At 36.7% G+C, this 17,791-nt stretch overlaps 1 protein-coding gene and 1 long non-coding RNA gene across 12 annotated transcripts; one reads left to right on the plus strand and one right to left on the minus strand.

Annotated features, from left to right (window-relative positions):
* Positions 1-970: 970 nt before the first annotated feature.
* LOC135215162 (nudC domain-containing protein 2-like) lies at positions 971-17,457 on the minus strand. Of its 11 annotated transcripts, XR_010314606.1 has the most exons (5): positions 17,372-17,457; positions 14,330-14,540; positions 12,662-12,865; positions 11,581-11,694; positions 2,511-2,646 (listed from the first exon to the last, which is right to left on the minus strand). XR_010314606.1 is itself a non-coding variant. In XM_064249614.1 (4 exons), exons 1-4 carry the CDS (start codon positions 17,440-17,442, stop codon positions 2,485-2,487), a joined length of 648 nt encoding a protein of 215 aa, XP_064105684.1. In that variant the 5' UTR covers positions 17,443-17,457; the 3' UTR covers positions 971-2,484. The 11 variants fall into 11 exon arrangements, 10 of the variants coding, with proteins under 10 accessions (XP_064105684.1, XP_064105688.1, XP_064105690.1 ...); XM_064249614.1 differs by lacking the exon at positions 11,581-11,694 and having other exon boundaries at positions 971-2,646; XM_064249618.1 differs by lacking the exons at positions 11,581-11,694; positions 17,372-17,457 and adding an exon at positions 17,051-17,207 and having other exon boundaries at positions 971-2,646.
* Positions 8,083-8,891, plus strand: LOC135215717 (uncharacterized). Its single transcript, XR_010314763.1, has 4 exons — positions 8,083-8,294; positions 8,431-8,505; positions 8,638-8,730; positions 8,864-8,891. It is a non-coding gene; the product is annotated as an uncharacterized LOC135215717 (long non-coding RNA).
* Positions 17,458-17,791: the final 334 nt, after the last annotated feature.

Here is a 17,791-nt window from a genome sequence, read left to right on the forward strand (position 1 = left end):
TTTTTTTATAAATTTTGTTATTAAACATTAACATTATTCTTTAGTAGTAGGAAATACAAGAGTGATAGTAGGGAAATGATATAGTATACCTATATATGCAATGACATTATAGAAGAAAAGGTCCAGTTTTGGGGGGAAAAAAAGACCACCACTCCCCCCCACCATAAAAACCTCTGGGTATGGGCCTGCAGAGGCAAATGTCAGAGCCTCGAATAGATGTGGGTCCTTGGTATTTGTTTGTTTGTGAAAGTGCTTTTACGTTGCATGGAACCAGCGATTATTCAGCAACGGGACCAATGGCTTTACTTGTCTTCCAAACCACATCGAAACTGAACTTCTATCACTAGAAATACACATCTCTCACCCCTCAGTGGAACACCCACGAATCACTCGCAGCCAACCAGGTGGCACGCCAACACCATACCAACCATGCCACTGAGACGCTCGTCCTTGGCAGTTGTACTAGTTACTTCTTGTTACTTACAGTTCTTCCTTTTCATACTATAACATTCTACGAATATGTCACATTTTTATCCCTTCACACTCACACAGTCAACTAGCCCTCTGACTAAGTAATGTTTATAGTGTCAACTTCGTCTTCACTGGACATTTTTCAATACAAATTCTTCAGATACAATATGTTTCCATCTCCCAACCTCAGTCATAATATCAAATATTACAGGGAAAGGGCAAGATTCTTAGCTAACTTATTCCAAAAGTCCATGGATGCTGTTAACCCAGCAGATGGTCATCTTATTTTTCATGCTTGAGAATGAAAAATCCAAAATTTTGGCTAAAAAGTATTTTGTTTTTATAATATTTTACTCAAGAAACCTTTTTTGTCTTCCTTTTTCTTAGCTATACTGTATATCTAAAAAAATTATTGGACTAATTTCAGTATTGTATTCCGTAATATTTTACTAACCTTGGTTCTCTCACCTTTGTGCACAAAATTAATCAAACTAGCAGCAAACTGAGACACTAGTTTATTGTTAAAAGTGTATAATCTTGTTCCCAAGAACATTAAGAGAAAACTATAATACCACTACTAATGCTTTTGTCAAGAACAGATTAATCAGACAATGTAAAATGCCAAGTTTTCATTGCTATTAACAAGTGTTCCAAGGAAAGGCGTTGCAACAAGTTACAGTATACAATGACTAATTTCATAAAGTACTGATGTATAAAAAGGCTGACTGTAGTATGTTTCTGTGGGTCTGTCATCAAGCTGGAACATTTTAACAGAAATTTCAACTAATGTAGCTGGCTAAGGAGAGCAAAGCAGCAGATGCACAACCATGTTTAAACACACACGAAATTAAAATCATACTTTAATTTGCTAGTTTGAATCTGTAAGTTTCACCACAAAGATCTTCATTTTTCACGTTATAAATAACATTAGTCATCAGCAAAAATACATGCTAGCTATTCAGCTTCAGATGCCAATAAAATTGCAAGCAGATAATGACATATTCTGAAAGATGTCCAAGTAGGCAGTCAACATTAACTTTACAATCTTATAAACATGTAAAATCTTCATTTCAAAATTTCAAAATTCAAAATCCCAGTCCTTGATCAACTTTCCACATCGCAGTCACTAACTCATATCTTTTTTCTAGCTAGAAGAGAGAGTCTGACTGCGACATCTTTCAAAATAGCTTTCCTGGACACCAGCAACCACACTAGTAACCTAAAAAGCTATTGGGATATACATTTTAAAAACTTGACCATTTTGAAACTACGGAGGGCCCCCGTATTCGCGATCTCCAGATTCACGGAGTCAAGCATTCGCAGATTTCTCTCTGGACCATAACTACTCATCATTCGCGGGAAATTTGCCTATTCGCAGTATTCTTCTATGACAAATATCCACAAATTCATGGGGTTTTTTTAATTTCATCATAAAATACCCTTTTTGTGATAACACTTAAAAAAACCAGGTATAAAAATGTTTAGTTGGTTTTTCTCGAGTTTTAACAAACAAAATAGTAGTCCGTTTTAAGCATTTTTATAGGGGTTTCAACTATTGTGTGGGGGGGGGGGGTCTGGTACCCCTCCCCCTCGTATACAGGGGCCACTGTATTTACTATTGCTTTTAACTTATAGATTTTTTCAGAATTATATAGCTTTAGGTTTTTTCCTTAATGCCAAAGAATACCATGGAATAAATTATTTATGTACTTTTGATTATGGCACAGTGCATGAATCCTCTTAAAACAAGTTTCCCTTCTCACTAGTTTTAAATAACACAAAGCTTCCTGTTCTCTCTCTGTTACATGGTGTTTATCAAAAACATTCAACTTCTTAGCTGTACTTTACACTATAACTACTGTATATAAATACTAATACTGTATCAATAAATATCAAGATCTAAAGCATCATGTGTAAAAAGAATTTCACTTGGAATATATTTGCCATGTTAGTCATAAATAGCATGTTACAGAAGTCTTTCCAAAAATACAAAGATGTGTTACTTAAAAACAATCAGCTCTTCTCTTGACTGTGTTCCCCTTCACTTTCCTGGCTGCTTCCCTGCTTCTTCTCTGCAATGTCTTTCTGCTTCTCTTCCCATTTTTGCAGGGCAGTCCCTGGCACATGGTCATATCCTTTTTGCAAAGACGCGCCACTGAAGTCAAACCCTGGATTCTGGAGAGAGAAAAAGTACCATAACACATTAAAGAAATTCAATGGCATAAATCATTGGATATGAATAATTACATCAATCAAAAAATAAGAAATTCTTCCATACATATATACACTATATATGCTTAAAAAATCACAATCCTTAGCAATATTTTCTTGGAATTTTTTATACACTATATATGCTTAAAAAATTGCAATCCTTAGCAATATTTTCTTGGAATTTTTTGAGACAAAACTCTTACCAAGATTTTTCCCCAAAAAAATTTTATGGTTTAGGTATGTGGATGATATTTTCTGTATTTGGCCAGTTCACGAAAATCTCCAAGAATTCCTTAATAATCTCAATAATTTAGTCCCTTCTATAAAATTAACTGTAGAGGAAGAAAGAAATTGTAATTTGAATTTTCTTGATGTAACTGTCCATAGAAATGATAGAAATTTCACCTTTTCAGTCTTTCAGAAATCAACTAACATTGCCTCTTTTGTTCATTACTACTCCAATCACCATCAAAATGTTAAATTCTCTGTTTTTTCTGGGATGTTCCTAAGGGATTTACATGTCTGTAGCCTGCAGTTTATTGAAACTGAGATTAAAACTATTTATGATATATTACCTTGAAACTTAAATACCCAAGGATTTTTGTAGATGTGGCATGGAAAAGAGCTAGAAAAACATTTTATTTAACTAATGACAAACTTGAATTTAGTAAGCATAACATTCTAAAATTACCCTATGATGAAAGGTTTTTAAAAATTCCTAGAATTTTAAAGCTTTTTAACAAATGTTGTTTTCAGTAATATTAATGTCAAGAGTTTAGTAAGAAAATTCTCCTAAAGATCTTCCAGGCTGCATATATGAAATTCCTTCCAAAAAGTATGATAAAGTCTATTACGGACAAACCGGTAAATCTCTTTCACGTCTCAAACAGCACCAATATTCTGTGAGAACTGGGCAAATACCAAGTGCTATATTCATGCATATGAGAGATTTAGATCATCCTATTAACTGGAGTCAAGCAAGAGCCTTAATCCCATGTAATGACAGTTAAAAGGAATATAATTGAATCTTGTTTCATCAAGTCAAATAATGGAAATGTTCTAAATTTAAGTCTTGGTTTATTTAAACTTGATGCCTTCATAATGAAAAAAGTTGTAGATAAATATAAGCAACAAAATTAATGTATTCAGTTTTTACATGTTTTGGACTATACGGATACGTTGTAGTTTCTGTTAGGATTAAATCTATGTTTAGGTTTGTGACCGTGCGATATCTGATAATCCTGGATTATCTCTTTAATTTTTACCCTTTTGACAATTAACCATCTGGTATTCTTGATCTTGTGTTTACCTGATAACTTTCTTTCCGACTGTATTTCATTCATCCCTTGACAATGTCTTAGTAAAGACGAAAGCGCTTGGATTTCTGCCTATCATTTTCCTGTGGTATTTGCTTGTATACTATATATATATATACTGAGAGGTAAAAAATCAAATACTACCTGTAAATACAAAAACTTTAACAAACTTTCCATATACTGCTATCATAAGATCACAGTTTCACATACACATGAAGATTATGAACTCAAAATTGTATCAAACCATTTCCAATAAGTACTGCTATCCGTTGTGCTTGCCTCTGGGAGGAAGCCTTTAGATCCACACACTTTGGCTACTTTCTTTAGAATGATTCACAAATCTATAATGTCGTAACAGTTTTCAGACACAGATTTCCAAGTAAAACTGGCTACCAGTGATACCTCGACAAGCTACAACAATACAATAAGCTAACAAATTAGACGATAATTTTGGAATTTTTTGCTCTTGCTCTCCACACTACCTCCCTACAGCTTTTACATCTACTTACTGTATGATATACCTCACTTATCATGCCTCTGACACCACTAAATCTTTCTGACACTATCAAGCCTAATTCAAGGGCAGCTACTTCTAGTTCTCCCCCAGGCTTCCAGGCCAGGGGGAAACGGGGTGGGTTACACTTGTGAAAAAGGTATCCCAGCACATGCTCTATGCCCATAGGAGCCCAAGAGAATGTGTAAGAGTCTCCCTTGGTGCCTTCTGCATATGCTAATGACACTGTCAGCTCAAGCGATGCCTGATAGTCTAGGTGTGATAACAACGACTTTTCATTTACAGCCTTTAAGACCACTGAGGCTTTGGATAAGGGGTCTTGTTGTTATTCCTGCTCCCCTGCTCAAGAAGTCAACATGCTTGACTCTCCTATTGCTGTCATAGTTCCTGTACGAGAAAACACAAGGCTTTTGCTCCAGCAGCTGATGGTACTTCTTATCTTCTGGTACCTGCCTCAACCTTGTCCTCTGTTATTCTTGGAGAGAAGAGTAAAGAACAATGAGTGTATAGTAGCAAGCTCCTCCTCCTCTTTTGATCCCTCTTCCTTTCATGGGAAGAAGTCTGGAAAAGGGCCTCTCACAAAAGTCCTACCAGGATTCTCTCAAGAGGTACACAAGCTTGCTCATGATCTCTTGTCTCCCTGTTCTTCTCAAATGAGGAGAATTGCCAAGAACTCTTTCTTTGCCTCTCATGTTTCTCTGGAGGTATGAAATGGAGAATCTGCACTGTTCTTTGGAACCTGTTTGGGCAGACTGAGGCTCATGTGACAAATCACCACTGTGCAAAGCTAAGCCTGTGAATTCATGAACCAATAATAAAATGTGGAATCCGGAGTCAAACCCTCATCACAAGCCAATTAACTGTTCATTGTTTATTACTTAATCCTACTGACAGATGGGGAACGAATACTACTGAACCAAAACCAATACCACCTTGGCAAAGTTAATGAGGCTTTTCTACTGTATGAAAAGAAACACTTAAGTTTAATAATTACAGATGAAATTTTCTCTTAACATGTAATAAAAACAGAAAACTACAAAGAATAAAGAAAATCATTCTGCCATCTGAGTACAGGCGGTCCCCGGGTTACGACGGTTCCGGCTTACGACGTTCCGAGGTTACGACGCTTTTTCTTAAATATTCAATGGAAATTCCGTCCTGGGTTACGACGCTTGTTCCGAGGTTACGACGCTGACGCTTCCGACGCTCCGAGTTAACGACGCTTTTAAAAAACGCATGCTATGATAAAAATCCTTTATAGTTTAGCACAGTACATAATAAAAATATGTTTTTGGTTACATTACAACAAAAATTTTGAGGTTATGATGATTTTTGACACTTTTTTTTTTCGTATTTTTTGAATTTTTTTACTGACGCCGCATATGCGGAACTAGTTTGTGGCGGGCGAATGAATACACTAGCTTGGGCATGCGCAGTTTAAAACAGTCCAAAAGCGCAAATATAATGAAAAATCATGCTTGTTTCCAGTAAATAATTAAAAAAAAAACTAAGTTTCTGGTTAGATTACAACACAAATTCCAAGGTTACGACGTTTTGTTATGCTTTTTAACGATACCTCATATGCAGAACTAGTTTTTGAGCGGAGGTGCATAAATAAATTAACGCTATTAAAACTGTATGGTAAATTGACCGAACAACGACCTCGGACGGTCGAGGACGCCAAGTGTAACAATACGAGAAAGGACGCCACTTCAATCGCGTGCCTGCCTGCATTCCACTAGGTTGTGTGCTGAGGACGTTGCTGAAATTCCTTGCCATTTTCGCTAATTTACAATGGCTCCTAAACGCCAAAGTACTTCCTCCGATGATAGTTCATCCAAGAAGAGGAAGGTCATCACGATGGAGGTCAAATATGACGTGATAAAGCGTTCGGAGAAGGGAGAAAACTAACACCGAAATAGGCCGTTCTTTAGGCTTGAGCCAGGACCACGGTGGTAACCATTGTGAAGGATAAGGAACGTATTCTGAAGCACGTTAAGGATGCTGCACCGATGAAGTCAACGGTGATAAACGAGAAGCAAACGTAGCCAGAGCATTGTTGAAATGGAGAAATTGCTCATGATCTGGCTGGAGGACCAGAACCAGCGACGTGTTCGGTGAGCTTAAGTGTGATCCAGGAGAAGGCTAGAGCGCTGCATGAGGCAGTAGTGAAAAAGTTTGGCGAAGGCAGTGCTGGTGGTGAATTTTCCGCGAGTAGAGGTTGGTTTAACCGTTTTAAGGCTCGTGCAAATTTGCATAATGTGAAGCTGCAAGGTGAAGCTGCTAGTGCTGATAGCGACAGCAGCAGAAAGTTTTCAGGTGGTTTGGCTGAGATAATTAAGGATGGTGGTTACACGGCTGACCAAGTCTTTAATGTGGATGAGACTGATTATTTTGGAAAAGAATGCCAAATCGAACGTACCTTTCCAAGGAGGAGAAGTCAGCACCTGGCCATAAAGCTGGAAAGGAGCGACTGACTTTGTGCTGTTGGGGCCAATGCAAGTGGTGATTTGAAACTGAAGCCCTTGCATGGTGTATTTGGCCGAGAATCCCAGGGACTTTCAAGGGCATTTTCAAGAGTAACTCCCTGTGATTTGGAAATCTAACAAGAAGGCGTGGGTTACCTTAATGGTCTTCGAGATTGGTTCAATGACCATTTCGTGCCAGCAGTGGAGCGGTATTGACTTCGAAGGGTCTGCCTTTTAATTTAAGGCCCTCTTAGTCCTGGACAATGCCCTGGTCACCTTCAAATTTGAGCGACATGCATCCTAATGTGAAGGTGGTGTACCTCCCACCCAATACCACATCGCTGATACAGCCAATGGACCAGGGAGTAATAGCAAATTTCAAGGCTTACTACCTTAGAAGGACATACGTTTTTGCTTTGAGGGCCATAGAAGCTAACAAGGAGTTGACACTGAAGCAATTCTGGAAGGGCTACAACATTGCAGATGCAGTGAAGAACATTGCAAGTGCTTGGGACGAGGTGAAGACGACCACTTTAAATGGGGCCTGGAGGAAACTGTCCACAGTTTGTGCACAGTTTTGAAGGCTTTGACCAGGCAGGAAGACGTCGAGACTGACGAGGAAGATCCGTAGGGCTAAGCAAGAGGCTGCAACTAGATCTTGAACCTGATGATGTAACAGAGCTGCTGGCTTCCCATGGAGAGGAATTGTCTGCAGAGGACTTACTAGAACTTGAACAACAAATGATTGAGGAAGAGGAGGCGGCACCAGAGCCAAAACCCAGGTCATTAACTGTGAAAGGCTTTGTCAGAGGGTTTTACTCATCTGGATAGAGCCTTGGCTTCTTTGAGGCAGAAGACCCTAACGTTTCTAGGTTTGACAAAATCAAGAGAGGGAATCATGGATTTGGTGACTTTCTACAAGGAGACCCTGAAGGAGAAGCAGACGAAGAGAAGTGTGCAGTCCACGCTTGACACTTTCTTTCACAAGTCTCCAGTACCACCACCTCCCACTCTAGTCCTGGTAAGGAATTCTGAACTGTTTTACTAATTTATGTGTTTACATAGTGTACATATTAAAATGTGTTAATTTTTTAATGTAAGAGTAAATTGTAACTTCATTAATTTTCATCATTTGTAATTTTATTGCAGAAGTGGTGACAGTTCCAGATCCCCCTGTACTACCTGTGACAGTTCCAGATCTCCCTGTACTACCTGTGACAGTTCCAGATCTCCCTGTACTACCTGTGACAGTTCCAGATCCCCCTGTACCTGGACCCTCTGTATCAGCCCGCCCACCTGCACGTGTACAATCAGGTAAGCAATTTCATTTTTCTCATTTTCATGTTGGAAAGTTGTTTACACCGTACATACATACGTACACTAACTTACATAGTGGTACAATGTGTTTGATGTTGCAAAACCTTATTATTATTTTTTTTTTCCATTTCAGACCCCTTTGATAGTGACAGTGACCCAGATGACCCTGAGCCTTTCCATGGTTTTGATGCCTCGCCCTATACATCAGGTAAGGAATCCTTAACAAATTTGTATAAAATGTTTTATAAATTGCTAATAGAAATTTTGTTATTAAAAGTGTACATATGCTACAATTACATCCACCTTATAATATATTTATGTACCCTATCATTCTTTCCAGATGTAGATGTTCCCTCATCAGTTGATACAAGTATCACCTCCCCAGAGCCCAAATCAGTTGATACGAGTAGTATCACCTCTCCCATTCCTTCAGGTAAAAGAATTCTTCATTTTTTGTTTTTAATTGAACATACGTATTCTAAACACACTACATATGTCAAACAGTAATAACATGTGCAGTGTTACAGTAGTAGAACTATCAATTTATATATTTTTTATCATTCCAGACTCCCAAGCACCTGCCCATCCCACCCCTCCATAGCCCAGCCACCCACTCTCATGTACCATATGACCATCCCAGTAAGCAAGCCAACCACTAGAATTTGGTAAGGACATTTTTTTTTATTAATGTTTTAATATTAACTATTGTGAATAAACCATGTTATGTATGTAACATACATACTATAATCATATGTATCTTATTACATTATCATTCCAGACTGGCATGCACCCTGTGACTTACATAAACCATGACCTCTACATAGCCTACATGTCTTCATTTTGCTGGAGGTAAGGAATTCTCAGTTGTGTTTAATGTTTGCATACGTACAATAAATTTTGTACACCTAAGTGGTTACATACTGTCCTGTTTAATATTAATTCTTCATTCCAGACTGCCCATCATCCTAGCCTGTTATCTGTGATAAAGCACACTGAAGTTAGGTTTGGAATGCATCCTTATCATGAATTGCTTCTACACCTCCACCTCCATCTCCCACAACCTAGGTAACCAGCTTTGAGACTCACTAAAAGTGGTAAGTTATGTAAGGAATTTCTAAATTAAGTTTTAATACTACATGTTATATGTGATATTAAACCACTGTATGGTGCATATTACTGTATGTAACTTACTATGCATAGAGTACTTATCTGACAAAATTATTTTTTGTACATTCCAGAACCCCCTGAATGATGTAGGCTATGGGGCCACATAAGACTTTGTCCATCCAGGGTTACATTGAACGACAACTTTAAACTAAAAGTAAGGAATTAATTAACATACATTAACTCTTTTAGTACTCTTGATATATCTACAGTTAATTAAGCCATATTGCATTCACAACTTTCTGTAGTGTATATTTTGTACACTAATTTTTGTTACTTTTTCCTTCCAGAAGAACCAACATTTTTCACACAACTCCAGGTTGTTACTACAAGTGTCATCAAGGGATAACTACAAGTAGAAGCACCATTTTTGGATGGAAAAAACCCTTCAGGAAAGTATACGTATCACATGTAACATGTATTGTAAACAAAGTATGAAACAGTAAGGTTTTTAACATACAGTAGTACTATTATTACATACGTACATAACTTTTTTTTACAGGAATTTCCAACCAAGTTTGATTATGTACATATGTACATGTTATAAACCACTGTACGTATGGTTACTGTATGTAACTTACTAAACATACATAACATGACTTAACTTTGATACTTTTTTGGTACATCCAGAAAACCAGGACCCCCTCCATGATGCAGGCTATGGGGCCACATAAAACTTTGTCCAGGGTTACTACATAACATAGCAACGACAACTGTAATCTATGTACTACTGTACTAAAGGTAAGGAATTATACTTATAGTAAAAATTACCCACATTAAGTAAGTTTTATACGTACATACTAAAAAAAAAAGTGACCAAGATCTCTCACATGGGATAAGTGATCAAGGTCCCTCATGGAATTACATACTGTACACTCCCTGCTGAACAGGGGGTGTAGACCAATCATTTACAATATGCATACCAGTTGATATTAAACCACTGTATGGTGCATATTACTGTATGTAAATTACTATGCATAGAGTACTTACTGACAAAATTATTTTTTGTACATTCCAGAACCCCCTGAATGATGTAGGCTATGGGGCCACATAAGACTTTGTCCATCCAGGGTTACATTGAACGACAACTTTAAACTAAAGGTAAGGAAAAATTAATTAACATACTTAACTAAGTTTTATACTGTTATATATGTGATATTAAACCAACTATGGGTGCATATTACTGTATGTAACTTACTATGCATAGAGTACTTACTGACATACTAATTATTTTTGTACATTCCAGAACCCCCTGAATGATGTAGGCTATGGGGGCCACATAAGACTTTGTGCATCCAGGGTTACATAGCAGGACAACTTTAAACTAAAAGTAAGGAATTAATTCACATACATTAACTTTTTTACTCTTGATATAACTCAAAGTAAGGAATTATAAACTAAAAGTAAGGAATTAATTAACATACATTAACTTTTCTTTTACTCTTGATATCTATAATTTACATATTGTATTCAGGACTTTGTGTAGTATTTTGTACTAATTGTGTTATACTTTTACCTTCCAGAGCTACCAGACTGGGATTTTAGTGTACTCCAGGATCTAACAAATACATACGTACTACTACGAAGTGTGCAATGCATGTATATAGTGTACAGTGTTTAGTGTATACCCTAAGGATTAAGTGTAGTACATTGTGCTTTTTAGTGTCACAAGAGTTTAATAAAGAATTATACCTTCAAGAACCATCCTTTGCCATTGGAATAACCACACTACACATCATGCAATCTACTTGCATGTCACACAGGTAAGGTCTCTAACTTTTTCTTAGTTTAAGGCATATTTCCAAGTGTCGTTCCGGCTTATGACGATTTTCGGCTTACGACGCGCCTCAAGAACGGAACCCCCGCCCCGTCGTAACCCGGGGACTGCCTGTATATTGCATACAGTATTTCACCATAAATTGCTGTAGTTTTGTATTCAGGGAGGAATTCTCAACCACTATCCTCACAAAATAGAACTTGATACTCATTTAGTCAGTGCAATACAGAAAATTTTTTATTTCAGTAAATTACGATAACCGGAAATGAAAAACTACCATCGAAATTGACTATGGCATCCCTTCCTCCCTTTGAGGCAAAAAAAAGTTTAAAGCACACTTACCTGGGCTAAATCCTTGGTTGAAGTACAATTCATATGCATTAGCCCATGACTAGCTGGTCAAATGTAGAGCTCACTTTTCAATACATAACTGGTAAATACTCCTAGTATATTGTTCTGAAGGTATTTCAAAGAATTTCACATACTATATGGTTAGAACTGTCTGACTGAATATAGTACTATGTTGTTTAATAGCTAAGAGAATTACATTGCCATATAGTTTATCTGCTTCTAAGTGGAGATATTGAGCCTGAAAATCTAAAAATTTATAGCCTGTAAATCAATAATTCCCTGAGTTTCCAGTAGATATTTGTAGCCTATAGAAAGTTCTTGTACCATACTTATTGTATGTATTTATGTATTCACACAAGGTGTGGGCAATTGAAATTAAATTGGTATATCTTTATAAATTAAAGAGGTGAATTGGTTGGAAAAACAGCTTAACCAGACAACTGAGCTAACAATCTCTGCCCTCATAGGCTTACCCAGAAATGGACTTAAAAATTATTTATACGCATCGTGTCCTTGACTCCCATATACCGATAAAAAAAAGATTTGCCTTCCTTAAACAGTTTGCCCTTTAAGCACACTGCTATACAACCAGGGATACTGTAATAAAGACCAAAAACAATATATACTGTATTGAATGACCCCAAAAACTTTACCCACAAATCCTTTTGCTATCTAAATCAAGCAGTCTTAACTACCCATCATTTCTGAGCTAAATTATTAATTTGTTATGGCAAAATAATTGTACAATTGGTATATGATTAAATGAAGTTTAAAAACAATAATTATATTCTCCTTTGAACAACAGCACTGAGTACATTTGATTATGCAGCTGTAGAAATAAGACTATTAGCTCAGTTATATTACAATTTCCAACTTAATTGTATGGCATTACTCAATGTTAGACACCCTGAACAATTCCCAATAACTTCACTGCAACATAACAATAAAGCAAAAGACAAAAAGTTATTTGCATTCATCGATGGTTTAGTACTTACCCAGTTAAGGCAAAATAAAAAGGCATGATAAAAAGCAATCGCCTGTAATTACAAACTTAATGCCACCAAAAACTCACCTCAATTTGAAAGCGCTCCAAATCTAATTTCTTTCTCATTTCATGTACTGTCCATGGATCAGCTAAGAACTCTTCCTTTAACAGTCCTTCCCATACTGTCTCCTTGCTGCAAACATCTGCCTTACTTAATACTAAATGTATTAGTTTCTTGTCCTCCAAAGTCCACACTGATTCATCACTTCTCACAACAGAAAATAATGGTCCCTGTTGAAAAAAGCAAAATAAAATAACCTGAAATTTACAATTCAAAGTTTATTTTATTACTGATAGATACATTCATCATACATATAAGTTCTATCATAGGGACAACTGCTAAAGCATTGGATGATATGTATATACAAGACACACCTAAATTCGAATACAACTCTTGCTCTTTACCATGCTTCCACCCAACAGAGTTTGGTATGCAAAGCCTTACGCAGTCTGATCAGCATCCAACAACAGATAGTAACGTACTATCCAACCAACAGATGATCTAAATGTTATAAAGGCTAGAAGTGGTGCAAATAACTTGCATACACAAACCAATCTGTATGAGCTAAGAAGCTGTGTGCAGTTAGATAAAGCTAATCATTCAAAACAAACCATGTAACAATGGCTCAGTAATACATCAAATTCTTTGGTAATTTATAAATGAATTCAAGCCTCCTATTAAGACAAAAATGACCAGGTGATGTTTTGTTGCTTGAAGCCACAAATTTGATGGGACTTTTGAAGCATCTATTATACCCTTACTATCTATGTAGTATAAACATGACATTTTTATAATAAAATAAGATTTTATGTATACTTACCAAGTAGATACATAGCTATAGAAACTATAGCTATGTAACTACTTTGTAAGTTGCATTATAAAATAGAATTTTACACATAACTTTAAAAAATACATCACATCCAAATCATGACTTGTTAGCAATTCTTGTAATATCAAAATAGTTAAGTTACAAATTTCCACTCCTTCATTGTCGTCATGTATCATTTCTACATTCAAAATAGTGCAAGCATAAAATTTCACACACAAACGACTTCATGGGGATTAGCATATCAGTGGTGGAAAGCATTCTTTATGACACCATACCGAGCCAGAGCAATTGCATTTTCACTGTATCTTCCGGCCATAGCAAAAAGTTCTATTTTTATTATTACCTGGGTATAAAAAATATTATAAGGTCAACAAACATTTCTTAAATTAACCCTTAATAGTAGTTTATGAACTTAGCATTGGTTATTTATGATACATTTTGGCACCTTCCCTACATTATTTGCTGGCACTGAGGATGATCATCTGTAATTTTTATTTTAGGATATTGCTACCATTGGGATTCAGTGACAGCAACTGTCTAACTACAATGTTACTAAGAGAATCAGAGGGCAATTATATGAGAAGTACTTACTGCCCAGGCAGACTAAAATAACCTATTATTGAGAAAATATATTTTAAAAACTGATTTTCTAATATGCAAACCCATCAGTTTGTAATAACTTACAATATGTTTTGAAGCAAAAAAAATGTATAAATTTCCACAATAAAATTAATTATTTGGATACTTGCCTACCGTTAAAGATTGCTATATCTGCTCACCTGTCAGTGCGGAGATGTAGGATATCTTTCACAGCAGGTAAGATTCATCCCAAAAACTGTATTATCTATGACTCACTCTTCCTTACCTCAAATATTACTTCGTTTAAAACGACCACTTTAAGGTGTGATGGCCGAACAGTCACTTGAATAAACTTAGATTTCGTTCCCTCCGGCACATTCACTTCAACGTGAACTTCCGCTACTGTCTGCCACCATCTGCCCCAAGGTGTAGTACAGGGCACGATTCCGCTTCTTTCATCGAAATTGGTTTCCACGTAGTCTGGCATTTGTGAATATCTGCAAAACATTACTAAAGATTACACATTTTGTAGATAACAGAGAATCATATTAGTAGTCATTATTTTTTTAGTTGGTCTAGTATCACAAAGGATAATTATATAAGAATCATGACATAGGTGCCTTTAGTATTAATACAGTACTATTAGGACCTTTACTAGCAGTAGATAATACGTAGCGTCTTAAAATTTTCCTACCAAGATTTTTGCTACTTCAATCCACATCCTGTATTACATCTACAACCTAAACATGCTGATTGGGAAGAGGCCAAATGGAAGTGATAAAAATTAAAATGCAAAAAGCAAGGTAGCTGTAGGGACACTGCGAAGAACCTTCAGTACCTCCTATTATAGTGTACTGCATACAAGACACTGTCAATGGCATACCCCTACCAGGCCTAAGGTTTATGATATGTTCAGCAATATCATATTTCTATGGACCTATTGTTTGGTTATGCTGATTTTCTTATTGAGGCATTTGTAACAGGTTATTTCATGTCATTTGTAATAGATTATGACAGTATTGTAACATCCATCATGACTCGACCTATATTAGACCTAGATTGTTGTAGCAATAGCATGTGTAACAGTGATACTTTAGGAATTGAACTGAATAAAAAATTTAAGCCACAGGCTAAGCACAGGGATCTATGGGGTCATTCAGCACTAAAACGGAAATTGACAGTAAAAGGTTTGAAAGGTGTAACAGGAGGAAAACCTTACAGTTGCACTATAAATCAGTCGTTAGGAGAGGGTGGAAAGTAAGATGGAAGACAGAGAATATGTTAGGATATATGGTAAAAGGAACAAAAGGGGTTGCAGCTAGGGGTTGAAGGCACGATAAAAAGACCCTTAAGTAATGCCTACATTGTACTGCGTGAGGCGCACTGATGACACTACCCCCTACAGGGATACAGGTTATGCTATGCTGTTAAAGAAGACATCAAAAGATAATTAGCAGTGCTACTCACAGAAGATTAAGCCCCTGTCGACTGGGAGATAAAAATTTAAAATATGTTCCTTGCCAAAAATTAAACCATAAAACTTAGCCTAATACATCCTAACCTGGCATTCCGTTAACATATCCTAGCCTAAGGCGTCATGCCACGAATTGGTTGGGGAGTGATTTTAGACCCTGTTCTATGGAGAGTCGTTAGCAACTCTATGATAGTTTACGGCCCCTAGTCTGCAAGGAATCTCCAGGTGCATTAGGTAGGCTACCTAATTCTCGAGTCGGCCTACCTAGCCTACCCCGTGATTAGCCTCAGGTACCTAGGGCATGTAACGGGCTGAGCTAGCCTAGGTTAGGCTATGCCTAAAAAATTTTAATTTCTTGTTCCGAGGTGCTCAAGGATCTAAGGCCCCTCGGTCAAAGATGCCTAGAGAAAAGAGCCTTATAAAAATCAATTTATCGTAGTACCTACTATTTATTCTTAAAATAGCTATTATTCAATATTACCAACTAATGTTTTTGCCCATGTAGCAGTCAATAAATAACCCAGAGATGATTTTTAACGTCTTAAACATGAACATACTGTCACTAAACAAAGTTATTAGGCTATATAATACGTAGGTAGTAGGTATTGTGAGTGCTCTACACGGTGTCCATAAAGTCCCAGTACCATTACAAGCATTTATTGCACAGAATGGTACTGGGACTTTATGGACACCCTGTAGAATGAAAGCTCTGGACTAGGAATAAAGTAATTCTGTAGCCCCAGGCCTAATGCAAGTATTTCTATTATCCTAGCTGTCGAGTCTGCGTTTATGCTTGATTATTTTATAATCATTTTACAGTACTACCTACTTTGTTTGGTGTTTCATTATCATAACGTAAAGCAAACCTTAACCCTAAAGTCCTAGATGATATGGCTAGGGTAGGCCTACCTTGGATGACTAGCAGTTACAATTACGTATGTTTGGGAAAGAAATTTATCCAAAATAGTATAAAAATACGACTATATATTACATCACAAATGAGATAAATGCGAAAAGTAGTTGTTGGAATAATAATGGAGGAACGTAAACACGGGTTAACTAAATGCACGGTAGATAAGCATTATTCCCTGAAGCAACATAGGAAATCAGCCTAAGGCAAAAAGATTGATTTTAAACAATCAATGCACACTTAAATTACTCATTATAACAACGATAATGTCTTAAATGCATCATAACGATAAATGAAAGTAACATTTATAGTATTATGGTCATGAATTAGCGAGCAAAGAAGCATAGTACTACAGGTCTAGGTATACGTCATTATAGTCCTACTCTAAATGAGCTCATAAATGCATTAATTAATTTCTACAGTGTCTTAAATTTATCATAATGATAAATTTAAGTAAAATTTATAGTACTATGGTCATGAATTACCGAGCCAAGAAGCATAGTAACTACTGAGGAAATCGGGTCTATATACGTCATTAAAGCCCTATACTCTAAAGGAGCTCAAAAATAGCATTAATTAATTTCTACTTTTATTCGGCAGGTGAGAACCATATAAGTAGATACTTGTGAGTCACGAGACAAAGAGAAGTCTTTCTGGAATGCTACGACAATTTCCCCTTCGAGATGAAGAACACAAAGACTGCGTCGAGACAGAGAGAAAGAAAGAGACGCAACTTCCGGGATGACGTAAGTTAAAAGCTCTCTACGTCACGTGCGAATGACGTTTGAGAGACGGGGAAGAAGAAAGTCTCTTCCAGAATCAGCTGTTTTCTGTCGTGGATATGAGTAAAATGGACATTTATCCGCTTTATTAATTATGCGATGAGTTTATATAAGTACTTTGTGGAAGGTAAACTCCGCGGAATTATAAAGTTATTACAGTACCGAGGATTTTTTTTTCTTTTTTTCGTTGCGTGGAGTGGTCGTCTTCTTCCGCGTTTTTGTTTGGAGGTCATTTGTCCGTCAGACGGATCAGACCTCGTTCTTTGTTAGGATTTTTCTTGCGTAATTTGCTCTTCTTTAATGGAATACGAAGTTATGACCTACGGTGGGGAACAATTGCAACAATCAAAGTGTGGTTTATTTTCAATTAGCGGAAAGTGTTGAATGAGACATGACAGCTGTTTATGACTATATGTATTTTAGAAGCAAGAGCCTGTGCTCGCATGAGGCCACCTCATTCAACAGCATCAAAGAAAAATTATCAACAGAAATCCTATACTTTAGTAATAATATAAAAGACGGGATAGCCACTGCCGTCCTTAACCAACTAGGAAACGTAACACGACTGACATTCGACCATTT

The sequence above is a fragment of the Macrobrachium nipponense genome, chromosome 5 (genome assembly GCF_015104395.2).
Source record: "Macrobrachium nipponense isolate FS-2020 chromosome 5, ASM1510439v2, whole genome shotgun sequence".
NCBI classification, from domain to species: domain Eukaryota; kingdom Metazoa; phylum Arthropoda; class Malacostraca; order Decapoda; family Palaemonidae; genus Macrobrachium; species Macrobrachium nipponense.

Bases quoted from the DNA above. Each gene is read 5' to 3' on its own strand.
- LOC135215162 (XM_064249614.1), bottom strand. From the start codon at position 17,442: ATGACCTCCAAACAAAAACGCGGAAGAAGACGACCACTCCACGCAACG. The intron at 14,541-17,371 runs GTACTGTAATAA...AATGTTTTGCAG, and splicing joins AAAAGAAAAAAAAATCCTCG to ATATTCACAAATGCCAGACT. The intron at 2,647-12,661 runs GTGAGTTTTTGG...TTCTCTCTCCAG, and splicing joins TGGAGCGCTTTCAAATTGAG to AATCCAGGGTTTGACTTCAG.